Genomic DNA, 24,924 nt, shown 5'->3' with positions numbered 1-24,924 from the left:
CCCTTTAACATTCACAAGCTACATAATATAATCACATAAGTAGGCGCATCAAACATTTACCAAGCTAGGTCGGCCCAATCAAGGGATACAACCTAGCTATATTTCAACAAAGGAGGCTATCCAGAGGAGACCCTAATTTACCCGACCTGGGCTATCACTGACTCACTCAAATCATCTGAAAAGTAGAGAGAAGTAGGACAAAGAGAAAGCAAGACCCAAAAAAAAGGGGCGCGTCCCCATTTTGATGGGGCGATGTTGCGAAATGGTCACAACACTACCCTCATTGTGAAATTAGGACTCTTGGATGTGTGCATCTCCTTTAATTCATTCTAGCTTCATTAAGATTGTTATGATTTTCTTTAGCTGCAATGTCTAATACAAAGGCAATCATTCCCAAAATACTCACTAGAATGCAAATCCATGCCATTGATATCTTGTTCTTAGGATAAAATCCTACAAAATTTTGAACCCTAGTCATCTTGTAAAACCAGCTCACAAACTGGTCCCAAATTTTGGAAACCTTGGTTCTTGTGATCTCCAAAACCCTAGCCATGGTTGGTAAAACTCTAGTCGTGGGTTCTAAAATCAGAAAAAAATGCTGAGCACTTGCATGAATATGTGTCCTATCTGTGGGTAAAAATCAACTCATATATAAAAAAAGAAAATTGATGAAACACAAAAATTCGCATCATCAAATTGGAACAAGTGTGGTTTTTATTCATTCTAGAAAATAACCATGTAATTCTTAACATTAAAAAAACCACACGATTTCTCACGTTTGTTTGGCATGATTGTGTCCCTATGCTACAACAGATATCCGTGGCAAAGTTTGTAGAATAACTCAATTTTACCAGGACAAGACTAGTGACTTTAAAAAAAGTTAGATTCCTCAATTTTGCAAATATTCACTATTTCCTCTCGAAATACTAGATGCAGTTTTATGCACCAGAAAGCCTCAAATTTCCTTTGAAAAAATAAAAATCCGTGCATGAATGAAAAATTCCTTAACACACGACTGACACCATGTTGTAAAAATGAATAGATCACAATATTATAAAAAAAGAAATATAGTAAGCTATTATTCTATTAGATATCAGGATACTGATGACAATGAGGTTCATCTTCGTATATAGAGTTTGAAAGATGAGACTGAATAAACATGCAAAAGGATAAACATAATATGACTCACCCTAAATGCCAAAAATAGCAGACTAGAAATGCTAAACTCACGCAAGTCACATGACTTTATTACAAAAACAAACCTAATTTTCTAGTAATTGTTTCATATTATTCTAATAATATAATCTAGTGTAACTTCCTTTAAAATCTTTGTTGTAAATATGACAAAGCCACAGTATAATTTAATTTTTGTCCTTGTCTATAGCTGTTGAAAATTGGAGAAGATGTTTAGAGGGTTTAAAAGGGCCTTTTGTGTAACGTATCAAGAGGACAGAAGGGCACTCAATTTGGTTATGTGGCTGTGTTCCTTCACCTACACCACTCCCACACTTTTATGATCCCCCAACTGAAACTCTTATATTGCTTTTTTGTATTTCTTGTTCAGTACCGTCCTTGCAAATTGAAAATAGCAAAAAAAGTCAATAAATTTTTATATTCCTTAAAATCAGAAACTTTGAGAAAAAATCAGAAAAAAGAAACAAAAAAACATACACAAACATGATACCTCTATTACTTCTCCGAACTCCGTAGTGATCACTGCTTAGTCACTAATGTTGCCCTATTAAAACCCGTCTTTAAAGTTTAAACAATTGGAAAGTTCTTAAATTTTTTTACGACAGAATGTCGCTGTTGCAATTTTTTTGGGCTATCACAAGTGAAAAAAAAATCAGAAATGTGGTTTTGAATGGTATTTTTCATGTATTTGGTGCTGTATGCAGTGTGGGGGCATACAACACAAGGTCCTTTTAAAATTTCAAAACATTTTAGGTGATTTGTTCTTTTAATCTCGTCTTTTGTGATGGTACAGCTGACTGACCCCAAGAAATTTTTCCATTTTCTGGATGTTTCCAGGAGATTTCCTATAAACTTTGCAGGTCAAGGGATGGCAAGGGAACATTTTTGAGGAGTTCCTGCATCCCCAGAATCGATACATCTTTCATAGGGCACTGGTCATGTCCCTATGTACCCTTTGTAATCCTTTTGTCCTTGCTGGCCCAGAATAATTCTCGTTTTTCCCATGCCACAAAAACGAAGATTTTGTAATTTCATTGATTTTTGGTGTAATGCAAAAGGGTGTGGACTCCGTGTCATTTTTATGAATAAAAAATTACTAAATGTGTATTACCATCCTCGTGCTATTGTCAAATTTAGGTACATAGCCCTCATGTTCACATATAGAACATGGCTTATAAATTATAAATGAGTCATTATGTAAGAGGTAGCTAATGGAAGTAAAATTGTAAGTTTTAATGCATCAAAGACTAAAACAAGAGCTACAAATTTTATATCAGAAAGGATGAGTTTCTGCAAAGGACTTCTTGGTTGTAAATTTTTTAATTTCATATTTACACATAAATTTTAACCATTCATTTTTCTATAATTATACCATCGTATTTTGTAGGTTCTGGATGTGTTTAAACTTTAATTTGTGTTCAGTTTCAGTGGAAAAGAAAATCTGATGAGTTATACTAGCTTTTGGTATCCTTAAAAGTTTTTGAATTAAAAACTAAAAATTTCAATGTTTATTATTTCTTGGTTTTTTTGCAATTATTTCTCCCTTTTTTTTTTGTTCTATGTAATAGCTCTATGATAACAACTTTAATAGGTTTTTACCTGATTACTTGATTAGTATGTAAAAATGGATAATATTTTTTTTTGCTCCACTTAATTCATAATATGGAATATGTTTTGTACGTTATAGGGAAGCTGTGCATAAAGAAGGTTTTGTTAAGTAATTGCCTCGCGGAACTAATGGAGTTACACCAGGTGATTTGCACTCCAACTAACTAATTTGACTATTGGTTTCCTCTACTTTAAAAAGTTTTTCATGCGCATAATGTATTTACTAATATAATTTGAACTGTCTGATATAAACATCTTACTTTTATGTGCATTTTCAAATTAAATATTATTTGAAACTCATTGAATTTTTTTTTGGATGACTTTAAAAAATTTATTCATGAATCGAAAGGGCCGATGGTCAAATACAAAGGAGTAGAGAAAACATAAAAGAAACTAGAACAACCTAAGTATCATTGTTGCCCATTGGCAATAAAGTTTGGAGTATAGGCATGATATTTGACAGTCATGATGGATATTGCTGGAAGACATAGGCATTGAGGCTGTAATGTTCCGATTGTATGCCATCTTGTTCTACGAGCATTAGCCAATTTGCAGGGTTTTCCGTAGGTTTCCTGCTGCGCTGGGAGGGTTTCGATTTCACGGTGAGCTGAATTCTCAGTTTCAATTCGATAGTAGTTGCTATTTATAGTAAGTGTTTACATTGCACCAATCTTTTTGGGTTTTTCTAGGTTTGTTCTCGTTGGTCCTTGGAGAACATTTCTCTCTATAGTAAGTTCTGGCATGGCACCAATCTTTTTGGGTTTTTTTGGTTTCGTTCTCTTTGGTGTTGATGTATAGCCTCGGTTGGACTTCTCAGGGCCGACCTTGTTTTCAAATGTGTGAAGGGCCTCATCGGCCTTACACATTTTTATATTTCCGATTTCTCATTTCCACTATTTGTATTAAAAAGACTTGTTAATAAATACACCAATCACCTTGGAAGTCGTGACCTTTGGCATAAGACGTGATTATGAAGAGTCAAGCTAATTATAATATAACCAATGTCTAAATGAATAAGACGTGTTGGTTAAAGTCGACTTTTGGTAAAAGTTGTGTTGCTTGATCATGTTGAGATTGGGTATATAGATCTGTGCATTCCATCTCCTTTTGGCAATTCGTGGTGATCATTAAGCAGATCGTATTCTTCATCTACAGCAGTTCGTGATATATCTACAGCAGTTTGTGATATACCTACAGCAGTTCGACATTCATCTACAGCAGTTCGTGATATATCTACAGCAGTTTGTGATATACCTACAGCAGTTCATGATATATCTACAGCAGTTTGTGATATACCTACAGCAGTTCGACATTCATCTACAGCAGTTTAATAAACATCTATAGCAGTTGTATGCTCACAGCAGTTGGATCATAGACAGCAAGTGGACTGCACTTCTCATACACAGCAGATTGTATACATTGAATAGAAGTGTTCAATAAATTGTTTGATGCTAGGAGTGAAGCAAGTTCATTGTAAAGACATATGGTAAATTGATAAATAATATAAGAAATATCGTTGCTGGGTTTTTCACCTTCAAGAGGAAGGTTTTCCCAGGATAATCTTTGTGTAGTTGTATTTGATTTATCTGTATATAATCTGATCTTTAAAAATTTTAACAGCTGGTTCTCACAGAACATTGCTATATATAGTGTGTGCTCATGTCGGCATCAGCTATCATCTGTCAACTGGAGTTGGTTCTGACGTGTTTGATACTCTGTTTTCAGTGCCTTGGTGAATTTCCATAAGGTGGTGGAAATTATTTTAATATTTTCACAAGTGTTTAAAAAATGATTTTTAAAAGTGAATATTTTATGAAGTATTTCTTAAAAAGGGGACGCATACTTGAGAGACATAAGTTGTGTTTTAAAAGTCATTTGGGGCCTTTGTACATAAATTGTTATTAATATTTCAAAGAGGTCTTTTGGAATGGAATATTGCGTTTTTGAAAAAAAACTAAAAAGTGCTTTGTATTTTTTTTTGAAAAAGCAATGAAAAAGAAAAAGAAATACATTTTTGAAAAAGTAGCAAAAAAAGGAATAATGTTTTTTTCCTAAAATATCTCATAAAAGTTATAAAAAGAGGATTGGACACTCATTTGCATTATTTAGAGTTTGCACACTTAAGGAGGTCTTGCTGGAATGAATAGATAAGTTCTTCTAAGATTGATTGAGGATGGAAAACCTTATCAAATGCACTAGTCTCAGTATTGGAAAATCCTCCCTAGCTGGTTTGGTGTTTTCACATAGGAAACACATTGGGTTTCACAGATTTTCAGAAATTGTGGCTGGAAGAAAATGAAAATATACAAGTTATTTTGATTGCAGGTTTGTGGGTTTGCTTTTTGGTGATTAGCAAATATTTTTGGGTGTTTGGTGGCACTTTCAAGTGCCCTTATTACTGGCCATGGAACTGAGGTTTTCAGATGATGCTTAGGTTGTAGAACCTTCTTTGGCATTAAAAAGAAGCTAGAAAGGGTTTAGATTTTGTGGGTATCTTGCTGGAGGTGTTTTCAAACTTGTTACAAGTATCCATTTGTCATTTTGGTGATGTTCCATTGAGCAGACTTTTTTAAGTCATAAAATAAATTCAGAAGTCTGCTCCAGCAAACTGAGTGTTTGGAAAGCATAGGGGTAAATCACAATATTGATGATAATCACCTTTTTTGACCACCAAATTGATTAGGGCTCACCCAAATTTGTTTAGCAGGTCTAGACGCCTCAAATGGAGATGAATATACAGATCAAAAGGGGCAGATATCCCTCTTGTTCCTCCCACATGCTAGAAACCCAAACGTGCTCATTCCTAGGGTGATTTCACTTATACAATAAAGTAAGCACCAAACATGACATATTACATATGGAATGATTTTCTGAGTTTAAATATTGTGAGTATTTGTATTAATAGGACAATGCCATGACACAGAATTGGAGATGATCAGAGAATAAACTCAAGACTATTATCAAATTTTATAATACTTTAGGCCCTAACTTTTTTATAGTGAAAAAGTGCTTTTCCCAAAAAATAGCAAAAAGCCAAAAAATGTGCTTTTTAAATAAAAAGACGTTTTTTCAGAGAAATTAACATGATTTTTTTTTCTAAAATAGCTTTCAAAAGTTATAAAAGGAGGATTGGGGCTCCCATTTGCATTATTTAATATTTTGCTTGTGCACACATAACAAAATGCTATTGGAATGAACTTGGTGAGTTCATATTTGGATTGTTGAGGACAAAAACCTTCTTCAGTTAGGCGAGTTTCCGTGGTGAAGTATCCACCCTAGCTGGTTGTTGATTTTCAGATTGCGTTTTCAGAATTAGGCTCAAAGATTGGTGATAAAATTTGATAAGAATGAATATTTGTGAAGTATTTTGAATTGGTTATTCAGTTTTTGATGTTAATGCCTTTTTGGAGTTCTGTTTGAGTTTCAAAAGGTTTGAAGACTTTTACCATTGCTGACTGAGCATATCAGCTACACAGGAAACCATATCTTGGCACATATTTTAAGAAAGAGGCATTTTCTGCTTATGGGTATCAGTTTCTTGGATTTCTAGCAGCTGGGTTACATCATTCCATATGTTATATGTCATGTTTGGTGCTTACTTTATTTTATATGTGAAATCTCCCTAGGAAGGAGCACTCTTTTTGGGTTTCTAGATGTGGGAGATATAAGAGGGATATCTGCCTCTTCTGATCTGCGTATTCATCTCCATTTGATGCATCTAGGCCTGCTAAACAAATCTGGGCCAGGTCTAATCAGTTCCGTGGTCAAAGAGAGTATCATCAATATTGTGATTCGCCCCTGTGCTTTCCAGACACTTAGTTTGGGAGTAGACTTTTAGTTTAGTTTCTGAGTTAAACTGGGCTTGATTTTGTATGGGGTATGATTGAAAAATTATGGCAGACCTGTAATCTTTGGCTGAGAATTTGATGAAGATTTGGAAGACATTTCAGACCTGTAGTAGTAAGAAGATTAATATTTTGAAGGTACTCATGTTAGTTGTATTTCCATGTTCATATATGATCATATTACAGTTTGGATAATGTTAAAGTGCTTTTCATTAGTCATGTACTTGATATGAATGAATGAAACAAAATCAGATCAGATTGTTGCTTACATTTCATTTTTATTGGCAAAACATTTTATGTCAAACTCTTCATCAGAAAAGACAAAAAATTTCAGGGATGCACATTACAGTGGCACTATTGGGATGACAAACATTGACCCAAGAAGGGCCATTAGAGCAATTAGGTGCTTTAGAAGGCATGAAATCAACAAGGGCGACCTTACGCTTCCACTTTGAGCTGGAGAGAGTAGAAACAAACTCTCGCTAGAGAAATGATAGCCAAAATTCCAATTTATTGAGTTTGGAGAGAAATTAGGAATTTTAAAGTTCAAATATTTTATTTCCCTCTAAAAAGCCTCACATATCATTTTAAAAAACAACTTAAGTCCCCACACTCCTAGGCGTCCATCTTGGGGACATTCACTTTGTAAAAATCACAATTGAAAATTTTTGACTTGGCAATATCTTGGTAGGCCCAAAATTTTTAAAAACTTGGTACTAAGCAAAAACTTGACAATTTTATCGAACATCTTATATACATAAATGTTTAGAAATATTCTTCAAAAACACATATTACTAAATTTGTTGAGCATATTACTAATTTCCATCAAATATAAATAAAAATAAAAATTTAATACATACCATAGACCTAAAAACAAGTTCAATTCTAAATGAGTTATAATGCCACTTCCAATAGGCATGTCATATGTAGAAATTGCCTCATCCAAAGAGGTTTTTGGCAAGTTGCACAATAACGACGTCTAAGTAGGCACACTCAAGAGTTATATCCCAATTCCCTATCACCCCCTGATTATAATCAAGTTATTTATTTGACAATTTCTAATAATTAATGGGGATTTGCAAGTGGAGACCTTGATGAGTTTGAGGGGTAGTGCCCCTCATGGGGGTCAGGGGGCAGCAACCCCATAGGGGTTTGGGGGCAATGCCCCTTGTGGGTGTTTGGGACAATGCCCCTAGCATGCTCCTTGTGGTGATATGGGGCAGGGTCAAGGGGCGGAGCCCTTGTCACCAATCTCAAATTAAGGCCTTTAAAACCTTTGGCATTGACAAAAATCACATTTTTTAAATTGCAAGCAAGAAAATATATTTTATACGATTTTGGAGGAGTTTTTAATACAAAACTCATGATTTTTTGCATTTATGTGGGGTTTTATAGGAAAAAATCGCTTCGAGTTTCTCAAAAACTTTTATAGATTTTTTGGACAAGTAACTTGTTTGCCATTTTGACTCGGGAGTATTCGTGAGTCAAAAGAGTTTTTGGCAAGTTTTTCAACATTGGTAAAAATATTTAAACACTGAAGTGAATAATAAAATATCACTTTATTAATTAAGTGCAAATATTAAAAAATAGTTCCAAGCATCTTAGGTAAAATGCCATGATATCAGAAATGGAAACCCACTCGCATTGAAGGGGAATTAAAGCTAAAGAAAAAAGCCTGGTGATAGAAGAAACACTTACTAAAAATAGTAGTACTATTGAAACCCATGAAAACTGAAAAATTGAACTCTCCAAGGAAACATGATTCCCTAACTACCATCAAATAGTCTACAAGAACCCAAGAATAGGCTAATGGGAAGCAAATATGACTAGGTGTGAGAAGGAGACATTAAAGTCCAACCTCTCAAAAATTGCTTGTAATTAAGCAATTGCAAATCGTGGATGTTGTAAGATCTGCTCACTCTCTTTAGTAGCATCCTCCTCTGGTAAGTTCTTCGACTTCACCAAATACTCTTTGATAGTCCTGTTTTGCAAAGTATGCTCCTAGAAATCAATCGTTGCCTCAGAATGAATACAAATTTGCCTTCCTCATCCAAAGGAGGCAACTTTGAAGAGGGAACCACATTATGCCCAAGTGCCTTCTTGAGGCATGATACATGGAAGACATCATGTAGCTTTCTAATGTCAGGTAGTTCTAACTCATATGCCACCTCTCGAATCCTCGTGGAGACCTGGAATGGTTCATAAAATTGTGGCTTCAACTTCTCTAATCCACTCTTCTTGAGAGTGGACTGTCTATAGAGTTGCAAAGACAAGCAAACCATGTATCCCACCTCAAATTCACACTGAACGTGGTGGTGGTCTGCAAACGTCTTCTGCTGATTTTGAGCATGCTGGATGTTATCGTTAAAAGATCTCATGATAGCTTGACTTTGCTGCAAAAGATCTTTGGCCTTGGGCATTTTGCTATCCTCAAGAAGCAAATCAATGAAGCTAGGAGCTTCATAATTATATATGAAGGGAGACATCTTAATTTTCATGTGGTAGGTGGATTTATAGCCACCTAAATGCAACCACTTCACCCATGCTTTTTGCTGCCCTCAAACATAGTTCCCTAGCTATCCTTTCACCCATTTGTTAACAATTTTAGTTTGCCTATCTATTTGTGGGTTGTAAGTAGTGCTAGGAGTCAATTCGGTCCCACATAGTTTAAACAAGTCATGCCAAAACAAGCTCATAAACTTGCTGTCCCTATCACTAACAATGTTTTTTGGCATCCCATGAAGCTTGAATACGTCATAGAAGAATAAATTTGCCACTTGAACTTCTATAAGAATTGCTGAAAAGGCATAAACACGAGGAAATTTTGTCAATTTTGTCCACTACCACATAAATGCAATCCTTCCCTTGTACCTTGGGAAGTTCTGTAATAAAGTTCATAGTGATGCTTTCCGTTTGTTAGTGGGAATGAGTAGGGGCTGCAACAAACTAGGATGGTAAGTATGTTCATTTTTGTTTTATTGACACACTAGATATTCATGAACATACTTAAGGACTTCATTACATAGAGATGCTTTCCGTTTTTTAGTGGGAATGAACAGGGGCTGCAAAAAACTAGTATGGTAAGTATGTTCATTTTTGTTTTGATGGCATACTAGATATTCAGGAACATACTTAAGGACTTCATTTTTGAACCCCTTCCATGAAAATATCTCACTGATTTACCTATAACTCTTATAAAAATCAGGGTGGCTAGCCATAGGATTATCATGAAATATCTTCAAAACCTTCAACTTAAGCTTAGATTTAGGAACCAACAAGATCCTACCCCTATAAAATATAAGCTCTTCCCTTACATTATACCTGTCATCATACAAGGAACCATCCAAAATATTGTTGGCAAAGGTGTTCTTGGCATACTCGGCAAGGATTCGTTCTTTCCAATTTGCTGCAATCTCTGTTAATGAGCACAAATGTGGCCCTCTTGACAAAGCATCTGCGACTCCATTCTTTTTTCCTTTGACATACTCAATGTCAAATTCATAAACTTGAAGCTTGCTAACCTGTTTTTGCTTCTTATCATTAAGATCCCTCTGAATTAGGAAGTATTTGAAGTTGTATCAGTCTTAACAATAAGCTTACCTCTAATAAGGTATTGCTTGAATTTAACCAATGCATGCATAATGGCTAACATCTCCTTGTCCATAATGGAATATCTTCTCTCTCAACCTCTTAACTTCCTATTTTCGTAAGCAATCGAGTGCTTATTTTGCATTATGACAGTACCAATGCCATCACCCAAAGCATCACATTCAAGCTCAAAAGGCTTAGAGAAGTTTGGAATAGCCAAAACAGGGTATGTGCTCATCAACTATTTGAAATTATCAACTGATTTCTGCACTGATCCGGACCATGTAAAGGCCCTCGTCTTGGTCATATCTGTGAGTGGGGCTGTGTTGACGTGTATTTTATACACAATCATACACAGAATAAAATACCAATAGGTATCTTATCCTCTCTTGAGAAAATAGTCTCTAACTGCTGAAGATCTGCAAAAAGGATCGGTTAGATGGACTCCAAGGTTCTTTTAGTGGGGTCTCCACGTGTGGACAAGCTTTTTTAGTGGTATGATGTGATTTGCTGTTTCCTCCAAGGGGTCTTACGTATTCAAAGCGCGAAGATTTTACTAAACTAAAAGGAACTTTTAAAAAATAGCAAAAGGATAGGGTTTAAGGAGGTCTAATCTAGCCTAACCCTATGAATGACTTAGCATGGATGAGACTTGGCAAGATTCAACCAACTTCAATTTTGCCATAAGATAACAACTCAATTGAAATTAGTGCGATCTTCTAAGGTAATATAATGATGTTCAACGCATCAAAGACCAAGGACACTACTATGAAGGTACATATCCAAGACACAATGATAATTGAAGATTAAGGACTCAAAGTGTTCTCCAGTCGACCACGCAAGGCGTTCCTACAATCAGCAAGAAGCTAGTGGTTTGGATTGCGAATCCTACCAAATATCAAATCTCACACTTAGTCTTTCAAATTAACAATCTACTTCGATTGAGCATGATTCAAGTATGCCAAACAACCATGAAGATAACTCAAGAAATTTGCAACAAAACACCATAACTTCAATATTTTATTGATTTCCAAGTCATCATGTACAACAATTGCTTGAATTTCTCTCTTCAAGACTCAATCTTGCTACAAAAATAAAATTGCTTCTAACTCTAATCTCTCTTACATCAACTATTTCACTATTACTCTATTGACTATTCGATTATTTCCAAATGAAATGAAAAATGGGGGTATAAATAGCATCCCCAGTTACAATGAAAGGTCCAGATTGAAAACAAATCAATGGACAAGATCATGACACCTAAACCCTAATTAGGGTTTGTTACAAATGACCTCCTTTTTACTGCACAATATTAAATACATAGCCAAATATTAAATTCGGCACAAAAATCTAGGAGGTATCAACCAATGAGAAATGAGATGTCATGTCATCTGTAACAACCTTTCATCTAGAATCTTATTCCCTTTCCAATTCTCTTTCTTAGCATATGCAATGAATTTTGTCACGATTCCTTCGATTTCTGTGATTGGAATCTCGGGAAGATTCTTGATACTTTCTTCTAAGTGGATGATCTGATCGAATGCATCTAGAAGAGCTGCGTCCCAAGTAGATTCAAGTTCCTTCGTTCTATCAATCAGGAGCATGGTGGCATACATCTGATCATACTGCTCATCTGTAACATCTGCATCCTTGCGAAAGATGATCTTGATTCTATCCTCAAATTCTTGCATATCCACATCTGTCTCGACCTCGATCCTTCTGCCAAGAATGGTACGAAGTACCTCAAATACTCTGTCCTGGATCGGATTGATCACCTCCTCAACTTGACCACATCTAACACTGATGTCCTCGAAGAGAACACTCTTTATATGGAGTAAGGTTGACCACTGAAATAAACTGTGAGAATCACCTTCCAAGATCCTCTCTTGCGCTAAAATTCTTCTGGATGTGTGTCTTATAACTTTCAAGACAGGGATGGTAACGTCCTTGGTATGGGCAAATGCAGCTACTGTTGCCATCAATCTGTGGATAATCTCAAGAACTTGGATAGCCTGATGAATGATCTTCGTCATCCTTGTAACAAACTCTATGGCCACTGTATGAGATCTATCCATCCAACTACATGTACGCTGGACCAGGTTCCTGAATCTTTCTGCTTCATTGATTGATTGAAGGGGCAATGCCTGCACTGGTGATCTAACTGGATCCTGACGTCCCAAAGGTTCGTTGATGTGACTGAAATACGTCCTCCATGCACCGACCTCTCTCTCAAGCTTTCTATTCTTTTCCACTTCTTCTCTAAGCTTGTCCTTCAATGCTTCAAATGTGTCGGTAGCATCATCCATTGTCTGCTCTGCAGTGGATGGTCCTAACTCAATAGTCTGTATATGATAGTCCTCTGCTAGGATCTCACCCTCATATTTATCTGCTGCCGGTGTAGCTATCTGCAGTTTTCTGGATCTAGTCTCATCTCGAATCATCTTGGACATCTTTGTAGCCTTCTTCTTCTCTGTTGCTTCATGTGAACGTCCAACAAGGCTCTCTAAATCAATTGCACTGTCTTCGTCCTCTACGACGATCACCTTAGTCAATCTTTCCTTCAACCAATCTGGAATATTCGATCTTGTTTCTTGAACTTGAATTTTTTTATGTACTATTTCTTCTTGTCTGGGAGGAGATGTTATTTCATTATCTTCTTCTAAATCATAGTCTTGGAGAGATCCATCTGATGAAACATGCTGTGCCTGTCCTTCCTCCTGCCTGTCATTCTGTACCATCGACTCCATGGACTCTTCCACTCGAATTGTTCTATCCTCTTGTCTGGAAGAAGTACCTGGTGTTTGATCTTTGTTGGCACCTTGCTTTTTCTTGGAAGGCTCTTTCTTTTCTGATCTTTCCTTTCTCTTCAAACCTCTCGGATGGAGATTGCCCTCACTGGCACATCGAAGGTTACCTTCACCTGAATTCCTAGGATTAGGATTGCCTTCACTCACACTGGCTCCACCTTCGGCTGGTTTCTCTTCCAAAGTGAAAGACATAGCTATGCCTTGTTCTCTCAACTTCTGATGCTGAACGTCTACCCATCTGCGAGTACAAGACAAGACTGGTGCCATCAAATCATCTAAATCCACGACCTCGGGCTCATTCCAATCCAACCTTATTGTTTTGCTTTCTCTATCATAGGAAGACTGAATGTGCCTGCCATTGTCCTGAGCTTGGTCGGCCACTCTGTAAATCCTGCATTTCCTGATGAAATCCAAAGGCAATCTAGAATGTATCTTTCGTTTCACTTCAAGATCATCTAGGAGGTTCATCATAAAATCTTCAATTTGGTGCTCATGTTTAAATCTTCTACCGACCGTCTCCTCTAAATGTCCATGTGGATCAAAACTATTTCTCCAAGCAAAAGATGAAAAAGAATACAAGGCTAACTCCTTCTCTGCGTCATCCATGGCTAAGACATTAGGACATACCTCAACCGAATTACCCAAAATAATAGGTACCTGAACTCCATTCTGATGTCTGTGTCTGAATGCCTTCACATACGCTGCCAACTGCCTTGTTACCTCAAGTAACACAATTCTGTCTGTCGGATACCTTGGCAACATGTATGGAGGTAAAGGACATCCATGTACTCTAATGTAAGTGAATTTGGGAAACTGAATGAACCAAGCACCGTACCTCTTGACGAATTCCTGGGCATCCTGAGATAATCTATTGTGAATCCCTCCTTGCAACGTCCTTGTGATGTTCATCGTGAAAGTATCATTGACTAACTTGTAGTTCTTCCCTGGCGGATGATGCAAGTAGGTATAGGATTCACAAGCTCTGACCTCGCCTGGTCCTCTTCCAATCACTCTTCTGTGAGGTAGTCCTGCGTACTCAACGCTCCTGATTAAGGCATAGATGACGTATGAACTCATGTGGAAGGACTTAGTAGCCCTGAGTCTCCTCAACTGTACGTCTAAGCAATGGCTAATTATCCTAGCCCAATGTATTGTACCCTTTCCTTGAACAATCACCTGGATGAAGTAAAACATCCACTTCTCAAAATAGAAGGCATGAGGTGCTCCTGTAACTCTGTTGAGCATGGTAATCAAATCTCTGTACTCCTCCTGGAAATCAATCCGATGCGGTGTGTTCGGTACCTTGCTTAGACGGGGACGACTCTTAAGTAGCCAGTTCTTATTGATTATGCTTAGGCAAGCATCTGGATCATCATCGTACACTGATCTGGCTCCTTCAATGCTCTTGTATATCATGTCCCTGTGCTCTGGAAGATGGAAGGCTTCACTTATGGCTTCCTCTGAAAGGTACGCCAAAGTGTTTCCCTCATTGGACACAATTGTCCTGGACTGTGGATTGTAGTGACGGGCACACTCGATCATCAACTCGTGGCACTGAATAGCTGGAGGAAAACCGGCCGCCTTGATGATGCCACTATCTATTATTCTCCGGGCGACAGGTGATGGCTTGCCAATGTAAGGGACCTCTCGAAATTTCTTCGTGCTAAAGTTCCCCAAGTTGGTATCTCCAATGTTGCTCCACTTTGACACGATCTTGGTCTCCACTTCTTCGGTCTTCTGATCTTCTTTCATGAGAGCTGAGCGGCTGGTGGATGCTCCCGCCTTTGGGGTCGCCATACCTACACAACATTTCATTATAAGAACTTGATTTTGCAATGAATAACATTGATTAGAGAGATAAAGTTTTTAGGAAACCTCATGATAAGTCTTTAGAGTTATCATTTCCTAAAAAAAAAACAACGATTGAGCTTAGAAAATCAAAATTCAAAACTTCAAAATTTAAAATATGACGATGAATGAAAAAAGCAATAAAAATAAATCGCCATACCTCAAATCGAGAGCTAACTCTAGAATGTAAAATAAGGAAAATTCGCCTAGGCAACAAGATCGAGAATATGTAGTCTTCAACGTGATCTCTTTCTTCAAAATATCAATTTCGCCACCCTTTTGTCCTTGACGTGATTCTCTAACACCTTAGCAAATTCGCTCAAATAGATCTTCAAGTTCGCACAAATGAATCTCCAAATTTCGCACCACCTTGAATGATATTAGCGCCACCTTTGGATTAAAATTCGCACTCCACACTTGAAATACTTCGCACTTCCTTCCTTCTCCTCAAGATCGCATGTAGAAAGCAAGAAATGATTATGTGAAAATGATTGTTTTCACCCTCCATATATAGCGCTTGCACCTTTTCATCCCTTAGGCCGACTTGAGGATATGAAACGATTTTTAAAATAAAATAACAAGGCCGACCTCCTTAAATGAGCGCTTGAAATCGATTTTTATATTAATTAATTAATTAATTATTAATGCCTTACGTTTTTTATTTGCAAATTTCGATTTTAATAAAGGCAAAAATAATTAATAAAAGATCAACACCATATTAAATGCTAGTTTAAATAGGATTTCAATTTTTTATCGAACTTAGCATTTAAGGAAATTTGAATTTGTTTATTTGGCACCAAAACTATGAAAACAAAGGGACGTACCTCATCGCTCTGGTCCCTTGGAGAGGGACAGGAGCGATCCATGATTTTGTCTTGATTTTTGCATTTTTTTACGTCCAACTCCTTCATCTCCACGTTCAACATTGATCATTTTGATGGTCCTTCGAATTTGATTGCCTTGTGTGCGTTCATGGGTCCCTTTTGGATGTTCATCGCCCTGGTCCTTGTCCAAAGGACAGGAGCGATCTTCATTTTTTCACGTTCAATTTGCATCTTTTATCTTCGATCTTTCATTGTTGGCGAATAACATCTTTTGCTCGTTCCTTTTGCGCTTTATTCATTTGCTCGCATGAGGTATTTGAATGTTTTGAGGGATCATCGCCCTTGTCCCTTGGAGAGGGATAGGAGCGATCCACGTTTTTCTCCTTAACGTTGGCAACTTTGTACTTCGATCTTCATTGTGATATCTTTCGAACACAATCCTTCACCTTATTCATCCTCGCCTAACTTTGATCTTGAAGGAATATACATGCTTTTGATAGGATCGCCCTGGTCCTTGTCCAAAGGACAGGAGCGATGTGAGCTTTTTACCTTGATTAGCAATGTTTGGACGTTCAAAACTCTTGTATGTTATCCTCAAATGATGCCTTAGACCTTATATAGCCTTATGAAGCCTTGACTTAGCACGAACTTGGGGCAAAATTGAGAATCCAAAGCAAATCGCCCTGGTCCCTTGGAGAGGGACAGGAGCGATATGGTCCCTAGGTCCATTTTGGTGATTATTTAACGTTTGAAATCTTCATGCATCACCTTTCTACCTTTCCGTGGACCCACTAAGACCTTGCGAAATCTTGTCCTTACGTAAATCTTGCACACAATGACCAATATATCTAACATCGCCCTGGTCCCTTCCTGAGGGACAGGAGCGAACTAGGTCCTAGGGTGCAAATCTCTTCATTATAATGACCTTTGAGTGCTTGTGCATGATGAAGACGCTCTGAAATGTCCTTTGCCACCTTGTCTTGACTTGGATCGATCTTGAACTTAGGGAGGAACGACCTTGAACTCGCATAAGAAGCAACATCACCACTGTATCGCCCTGGTCCCTTGGAGAGGGACAGGAGCGATCCTCCTTTTGTGGCTCTTATTTTAGTTTGTCAGGTTCCAAATTTATATTCAACGGACTCGTCATGCCCCACTCCATTCGTCCATGCCCTGACATTATCTGCAACTTGGCCAAAAAAATCAATTACAACAAAAATCGCTCTGGTCCCTTCCTGAGGGACAGGAGCGAACTGGGTCTTAGCACTCTTGTGGACGTCTAAAAAATCTTCAATTTGTATTCAATGCGTTCATCTCATGTTTTCCTTTGCCTTTGTACGTAAACTTGCCTTGATTTTAGCTCGGATCTTGCCTAATGAAGGAAATCGCTTTGGTCCCTGGGAGAGGGACGAGAGCTACAAGGTACCTCGCCCTGGTCCCTTGGAGAGGGACAGGAGCGATTTTAGCATTCTAGGTCATTCTCCTTCATTTTTGCATCTCAAATTATATTCATTTGGCAAAGCATCTTCCTTTGGACCCTTTCAAATTGTTAAGTCATCGAAATCTCGCAAGGACAAGGCGAAATTGAATTTGTAGCTCCGGTCCTTCACTGAGGGACAGGAGCGATTTTTCTCCTGGAGGCATTTCTGTGCTCATGAAAATCTTCAATTTATATTCAATGGAAAGATATCGCCGTTCTCCATCACTTCCAACTCGAAATTTGTCCGGACTCTGCAGGAGTAGTGAGATATTTGAAAATGAGCTCCCGTCCTTCACTGAGGGACAGGAGCGATTTTGCTCGTACAGGCCAAAATAACATGATTTTTCACATTTTAACACTTCACGAGGCGAAAACAAATCAATTCCAATGCCCAGGATCAAAATCAAAAAAGGTCAAAATTTGGTCAAAATATTCAATCGGACAAAAAAAATTCACATTTCACTTTCAATACTTAGACAAATTTAAGCTCTGCATCAACATTCCAATTGAAAATTAGACCATTTTGGCGAATTCATTGCATTCAAAATTTGCATCCTAGAAAGGAAGCTCAAAAACTCTCAAAAACGACTGGATTCTGGCCTGAAAAGACAAAATTTAAAACCCTAAGGCTTGACCCTAAATCCAGACGACTAACTGACTAACAAAATCCTAAAAACGAAAGCAAAAACGAGCGAAAAACAAGCAAAAAGAGGGGGTCCATGTCTTAGAAGCCTCTCCATACGCTTGAATGAGACAACCTCCAGTCCTCCATTGGACATCCCCCTCAAAATAACATTATTACTCTCAAAAACCCAAACTCAAATTTTAGTTCCTTGATTTAAAATTAAGTGTGATCTCTCCTCTGAAATGTAACCATTGAATGCCCAATACTGCATCCATGTCTTTAATACTAACCAAGTAGAAGTCATCCTTGGCTGCGTAATTACCCAGTTGAAGGCTCAACTGTGAGATCATTTTTGTGTATGTAATGGTGAATCCATTTGCAACCATTACTCTGAAACCATTGTTTTGCCTCCGAGGGGTGTGTGTGCATTCAATGCATAACAGTACAGAGATATAGGAAATGTAACAGTTGACGAAGATGCAAGTAAGAACTCATATTTCTATATTCATTGATTCAAAAATGCCAGTACATTCAAAACATAGTTTCCTTAAGCAATATCCACACATTGAAATAGAGACCCAAGTACATATATATAGGTGCCGGTACAGGTTGCCTGGTGCCAACTGTCGGCAACCATTAGGTAACCACTGACCCCTAACACACTTAACATTCTAATTACGACATGACATAATTACATGACGACATCATCCCTCCCAAAAAAGAAGGTCGTCTTCGGATGATGTACAAACAAAATGGGGAATGACACCAAGACAACAAGAAAAATTAAAGCTGAGGGGGTACAGAGGGCGTCCCTGATGAAGAAGGGGCTGACGGTTCTGCTGCTGCCAATTGCTCCCTAAGCTGGTGGACTTGCTGTGTCCTATGCCTCAGATCTCACTCAGCTAGCAATTGCCTCTCCTTGGATTTCTTCACCATAAAAACCGCTTCCATGAGCTCCTTCTGCTTGCTGTCCAACTCCTCGAGGGTAGAGGTGAGACAGGTCTCAAGGGCTCTCCGCTCCGCAACCTCCTGTACACGCCCCGCCATCTCTTGGGCCAATTCTGCCTCGGCACGAGCTAACTCCTCCTCCAGACTGGTCACTTGGCCCCTCTGCTGTGCCAACTCCTTCTCCATCGTGTGCAGGCGAATGACTAGCGTCTCTCGAGCTGTGATGGCTGCCACCTGCTCTGTCTCTGTTGCAGATGCACTATGCACGGTCTCTACAGGGAATGAAAGATCTTGTACTCCGTCGTGAGTAACTTAACTACGTTATTCACAAAGTGCCCACCTCTATCACTTGTCAATTGAATAGGAATGCCATACTTGTCAATATTCAGTGGCTACCACAATACTTGTAAATATTGAATAGGAATGCCATACTTGTGCAGGTGAGTGACTAGCTTCTCCTGAGTTGTGATGGCCGCCACCCACTCTGTCTTTGCTGCAGATGCACTATGCATGGGCTCGACAGGGAATGAAAGATCTTGAACTCCGTCGTGAGTAACTTAACTACGTTATTCACAAAGTGCCCACTTCTGTCACTTGTCAATTGAATAGGAATGCCATACGTGTCAATATTCAGTGGCTACCACAATATATCGACATCGTCGTGCACGACTGGCCTTCAATGGTCCTATGAAATCGAGACCCCATTGCTCAAACAATTCTTGGGCATGGGATGGATTGAGGGGCATAAAGTCCCGCTTCAATGGTTTTCCTGCCCTCTGGCAAGTATCACAACCCACCACCCATTCCCGTGCATCATTATACAGGGTGGGCCACCATAGTCCAACAAGCAATACTTTACGTGTGGTGGTGTGTGGACCCATGTGGCCTCCTGCGAGCCCTTCGTGTGCTTCACGCAGCACTCCTGGAATCTCTTCTTCTTTCACACACCTTCTGAGGACTTGGTCGGGTCCCATTTTGTATAGCAACCCATTAATTAGATGGAATGTCCTGCTTCTCAGGATCAATTTCCGTCTCTCACCTCGTAACATATCGGTTGGGAACCGAGAAGTGGACAAATATTCCTTGATGTTTGCATACCATGAAGGTAGTTCAACAATTTGGAACAGATGTGCGTCGGGAAAGTCATGATTCACTCCCTCCGGTGGCTCTCCCGACTTAATCTGGGACAATGGCTCCTACCTGGACAATTGAAGGAGTAGTAGCCACTTGCTTATTCTGCCTTGAATAATGGGTTTATTCACCAAGTACATCAATGCCTGGTGATCCACATAAAAAGTAAAAGGTGTTGCCAGCAAGTAGTGCCCAAATTTTTGTACGACATAGACCATTTCGAGGGCTTCCCTCTTGGTGGTGTTGTGACGTTTTCACACATCGCCCCATTGCAAATGGGTACCCCTACTTTTTAGGCCCTCTCGGTCTTTTGGTTTTTTGTTGTGGGGTCTTTTCGCGGCAGTCTCGTCAGTTCCCTTAGTTTGCAAGTGTTTGGGGTTCATTTTGATCAAGTCTTCTTTTCGTTTGAGCAAATCTGGTTAAGTCTAGGGCCTGTTTCGTCAATTTTAGGGTTTTTGCCTTTAGTCCTAGATTTTAGGGGTTTTTGTTAGGGTTTTGGAAAAACTGAAAATGCGATTGGAAGCAGGATCCTTCAAGGAACCTCCCAGTAAAATTTGAGCCAAAACGGAGCAAATTTCTATTTTTAGAAAGTTCCTATTTTTTAGGGATTTTACTAAGTCTTGGATTGTCGTCATTTTGCCAAAAATCAAACTTACTATTTTTAGTAAGTCATTCCTGTGTCCTGTCTAGGGGTCTAACGTTGACACTTTAAAGGTTTCTATTTTTGGAAGGTTTGTTCTGATAGGACCACTCCGGCAAGGTGACAAAGATCAGGCATTTGTAACTATTTCTAATTCCGGAAAGTTAGAAAGCAGACAGAGAAAGCCAGAAGATGGTTGAGTGCTAGGAGCCCATTCTTGAAATGGAAAGCTCGGGAAATTTGTCTCTGTCTGGAAAAATCATCCCAAATTCTTACAGGCGCCAAAATCAAGGAGGCATGGAGGATTCACAAAATTCACTGAATTCTCCACCAAGTCAAAATTCCGCCCAAGATGAAGGACAGGCGCTAGAATGAAGGAGGCATGGAGGATTCACAAAATTCACTGAATCCTCCACCAAGTCGTAATTCTGCCCAAGATGAAGGATAGGCGCCAAAATGAAGGAGGCATGGAGGATTCACAAAATTCGTTGAATCCTCCACCAAGTCAAAATTCCGCCCAAGATGAAGGACATGCGCCAAAATCAAGGGGGCATGGAGGATTCACAAATTCACTGAATCCTCCACCAATGCAAAATTCCGCCCTAACTCCAGCTGGGCGATAAAATCAAGAAGGCATGGAGGATTCACAAATTTCATTGAATGCTCCACTAGTGCAAAATTCCGCCCAAGATTAAGGACATGTGCCAAAATCAAGAAGGCGTGGAGGATTCACAAATTTCATTGAATCCTCCACCAATGGAAAATTCTGCCCAAGATGAAGGACAGGCACCAAACTCAAGGAGGCATGGAGGATTCACAAATTTCATTGAATCCTCTGCCAGTGCAAAATTCTGCCCAAGAAGAAGAAATTCCAAGAAAGTGAAAAAATTAACTAAGTGATGGAAATTCCTTCCTTCACAACATAATTCTTGGAAAAGGTGAAAATTTGGCCAAGTGTTGGAAATTCCTTCCTTCACGACAAAATTCTTGAAAAAGGTGAAAATTTGGCTAAGGAATGAAGAATTTCTTTCCTTGGGGGTTAGGAACAAATTTCTTTCCAAAGGAGAATTCCTTCACAACATGAATTCCACGCCGGGATGAATTGAAGGTAAAAAAAAGCAATTTCCAAGGCAAGGAAGGAATCAGGGATGAACTGAATAAGAAATTTCCCCTCGAGAATTTTTTTGAAAAATCCATTCTCGGGCATCAAATCACATCCAAATTTCAAAATTTTCATAGATTTGGATTCGTAGGAGAATTCTCTCCCTCCTAGACTTGAAACCCTAAATTGTGGAAAATTCCTAAAAACTATGAGATGGTGAAAATTGATGGAAAACCTTCTCCGAGCAAGGAAAGTTGAAGAGACTTCAGGAAAATTCTTCCTGAATCGAATTTTCCCTCTCCAACAATTCCAGATGTGCAGGAGCAGATAGACGACGACGGGGTCAACTTGCATGGCGACGATCTATTGAACATGTGGCAGTAGAGTGGCGCATTCATTACCAGAACATTTGACCAAATGGTGACCCAGTCATTGCATGCTGAATTTATGGCAGATTCCTTTTACATGCAACTGCTGCATGTGGAGATGATGGTGCATTTATGGCATCAGGGGCAATTTTTTGCATGAGGATACATTCATTGCATAGTGGGCACCTTTTGAATGTAATGGTTAATTTATGCTTTATGGGTGCCATTTTCGGCAAGATTGTAATTAATTGAATATGGGCTTTATGGGGTATTTATTGTCGATACCCACCTTGTTGCATCCTGAGTGGAGAATCTTTTCTGTAAACCCTAATTAGGGTTCGCATGTTATCATAGCTTGAGGCCTATATAAAGGGGTGACCCCCCTCATTTGTAAAAGAGGGAGCCTTGTATGAAATTGTTGCGATAAGTTTTGAGATAATAACAGTGAAACATTGTTCTCTGATGGTGTCCACTTAAATTATTTTTTCAAAGCTTGCATGGTTTCACCTTCCTCACATAGATTAGAAATAGTAAAGTGCTTTGATTTCAATGGAGAATGTAATGGTGTCTAATGAATTTCCATGGTTCATACTTTTTGCATCTTGCTGATTGTAAGTTGCAGTGTAAAGTTAGTCCGAGCCCCCTAAATTTGTGCTAAGTTCGATTGTGGATAGTCGTTTGGATTGTGCCTTTTTTGGGTATTCAAATGTACTTTCTCCATTTGAAAATCCTCTAGCATCCCCAGAAGATTGCACCGGTTCTTGCAGAGTTGTAGTTGATCTTGGCGAAGCAAAGCTTGGTTTATTTGGAATTTGTCCACCGAAGCACTATTCATTGTTATCACTGCCCTTAGGAGTAGATTTAGATCCTTCTAAATCCTTTCCCTTTTACTTTCAGTTCATTTTAGTCCGTTTGAAGCAGAAGCATTGCAAGATTGCCATATCCGATGATGGAGTTCCAGCCACAACAAAGAAGTGAAAGAATGATGCAAACGTAAGGCCCCTTGGATTACCAACAATCACATTAGCCAACTGAGTCACGTCCGTACCATAAAGGAACCTTGGAGTCGATTGTTTGAACTTCTTGCAATCTTAGCATGCAATCGCACTTTGATCAATAGAGTGAAGTGACCGTTAGGCAACTTTATTCTGTGTTCGATGCTGTCATAAAAAACACGTCAATAAGTGGTACTATAATTCTTCCCGACTTTTGATAGCAAGCGACTGACAAAATATATGGTGTGGTCCAGCCCATGTCCTCCTTGTGCTAGCGTAGCCCCAATGGCATAGTTTGAGGCATCCGCATGTACGTGGAATTCTCGGTCTCAATTTGGATAGGCTAGAATGGGTGCGGCCACCAGTTTCCTCTCGACTTCATCAAATGCTTCCCCTTGTGCCGGTCACCACACGTATGGTTCGCCCTTCCGTGTCAGCTTGTCCAATGGGAATGAAAGTTGAGCAAAGTTCTTAATGAACTTCCGGTAATATCCTATATGTCCCAGAAGGGACTTTACTCCTGTCACATCAATGGGCGGCTCCATCTCCGCAATTACCCGTACCTTATCCGGATCAGTTTTTAACCCAGCCTTGCAAACAATATGGCCCAACAACTTCACTTGCGGCACCGTAAATCTGCATTTCTTCGGATTCAAGGCCAACCTAGCCCTCGGGCATCTCTCCATGCATTCCCGCAATGCCACCAAGTGTATTGTTTCCCCTCGAGGGCTATGTGTGTTTCAATAGTGCATAAGAGTACAAAATTGAAGGAAATATGACATTATACAACAATGCAAGTAAACGGAAGAACTCAGATGTATGTATTCATTAATGCCAATTGCCAGTACATTCAAAACATAACTTTCTTCAACAATCTCTACACACTGAAATAGGAAACCAAGTATATATATATAGGTATCGATGTAGGTTGTTTGGTGCCAACTGTGAGCAACTGTCATGTAACCACCGACTCGTAACACACGTAACGTTCTAATTACAATATGTCATAATTACCCGACAACATGAGTGTCTTCACTACTAAAAATATACCAGTCATCCAAGAAGACCTTAAAGTTTCCCATAGACATTTTGTCGAAGGTGTGGAGAATATCCTCTGAAATGTTGTCGGAGCATTGCACAAACCAAAGGGCATTCGGTTGTACGCATATACTCCATCCTCCACCACAAAGGTGGTCTTTAGCTTGTCCTCAACTAGCGAAATTTGATTGTATCCCGAGAAGCCGTCAAGAAATGAGTACATTTCATGGCCAGACAGCTCCTCCAGGATGCTGTCTGGGAAAGGTATAGGGAAGGGATCCTTGATGGTGACATCGTTAAGGCACCTAAAATCCATGCAGATGCAGATTTGGTTGGCCTCTGTAATGTCCCATACCTGATCTATTTAAATATACTAAAATTGATAGATTTTCTTCAATAAGTTATTAACAAGTGCTTGTCTATTTTCCTCATTAGCTGATTAATTTCATTATTCATAGTTCTTAATATAGATATCAAACCTTGCTACTACTTCAGTTTTAAGGGAGAAGGGTTTACATATGTTACCAAAGTGCTTAGAGACCAACTACAATAGTTTCCCTCAAAGTTTATAGATCCAAGCCCTTAGCTATCTTGTGTCTATACCCTCAAGGCTTATGGGTCGTTGATCCCCACCCTATCTTGGGACTTAACCTGTTGCTTGGATTTAGACTGCCCCTCTTTGGAACATCTCAATCCCATCTTCTTAAATACGGAAAGTAATAACATGATTTAGACTATAAGTATATATATTTCTTATGTATTATGAATATATATATGAAATTAAGTATGATTGTCATACATATTGCAGTCCATATTAGCATTACTATTAATTCTGCATAAGAACATTATTGGGCTTCATATATTAAGCATACTTATTAAGCAC

The 24,924-nt window shown here is 38.7% G+C and overlaps 1 protein-coding gene across 1 annotated transcript in view; it reads left to right on the top strand.

Annotated features, from left to right (window-relative positions):
* The window catches only part of LOC131078085 (probable serine/threonine-protein phosphatase 2A regulatory subunit B'' subunit TON2), a 245,253-nt gene that overhangs the window by 96,004 nt on the left and 124,325 nt on the right, over window positions 1–24,924 (top strand). The window contains exon 9 of the mRNA XM_058015728.2: window positions 2,882–2,946. Within this exon, the coding sequence (XP_057871711.1) occupies window positions 2,882–2,946 (65 nt within the window). The remainder of the gene's footprint in view (window positions 1–2,881; window positions 2,947–24,924) is intronic.

Source organism: Cryptomeria japonica, chromosome 9 (genome assembly GCF_030272615.1).
Source record: "Cryptomeria japonica chromosome 9, Sugi_1.0, whole genome shotgun sequence".
Classification (NCBI taxonomy): domain Eukaryota; kingdom Viridiplantae; phylum Streptophyta; class Pinopsida; order Cupressales; family Cupressaceae; genus Cryptomeria; species Cryptomeria japonica.
This window is presented reverse-complemented; position numbering and strand designations above follow the sequence as displayed.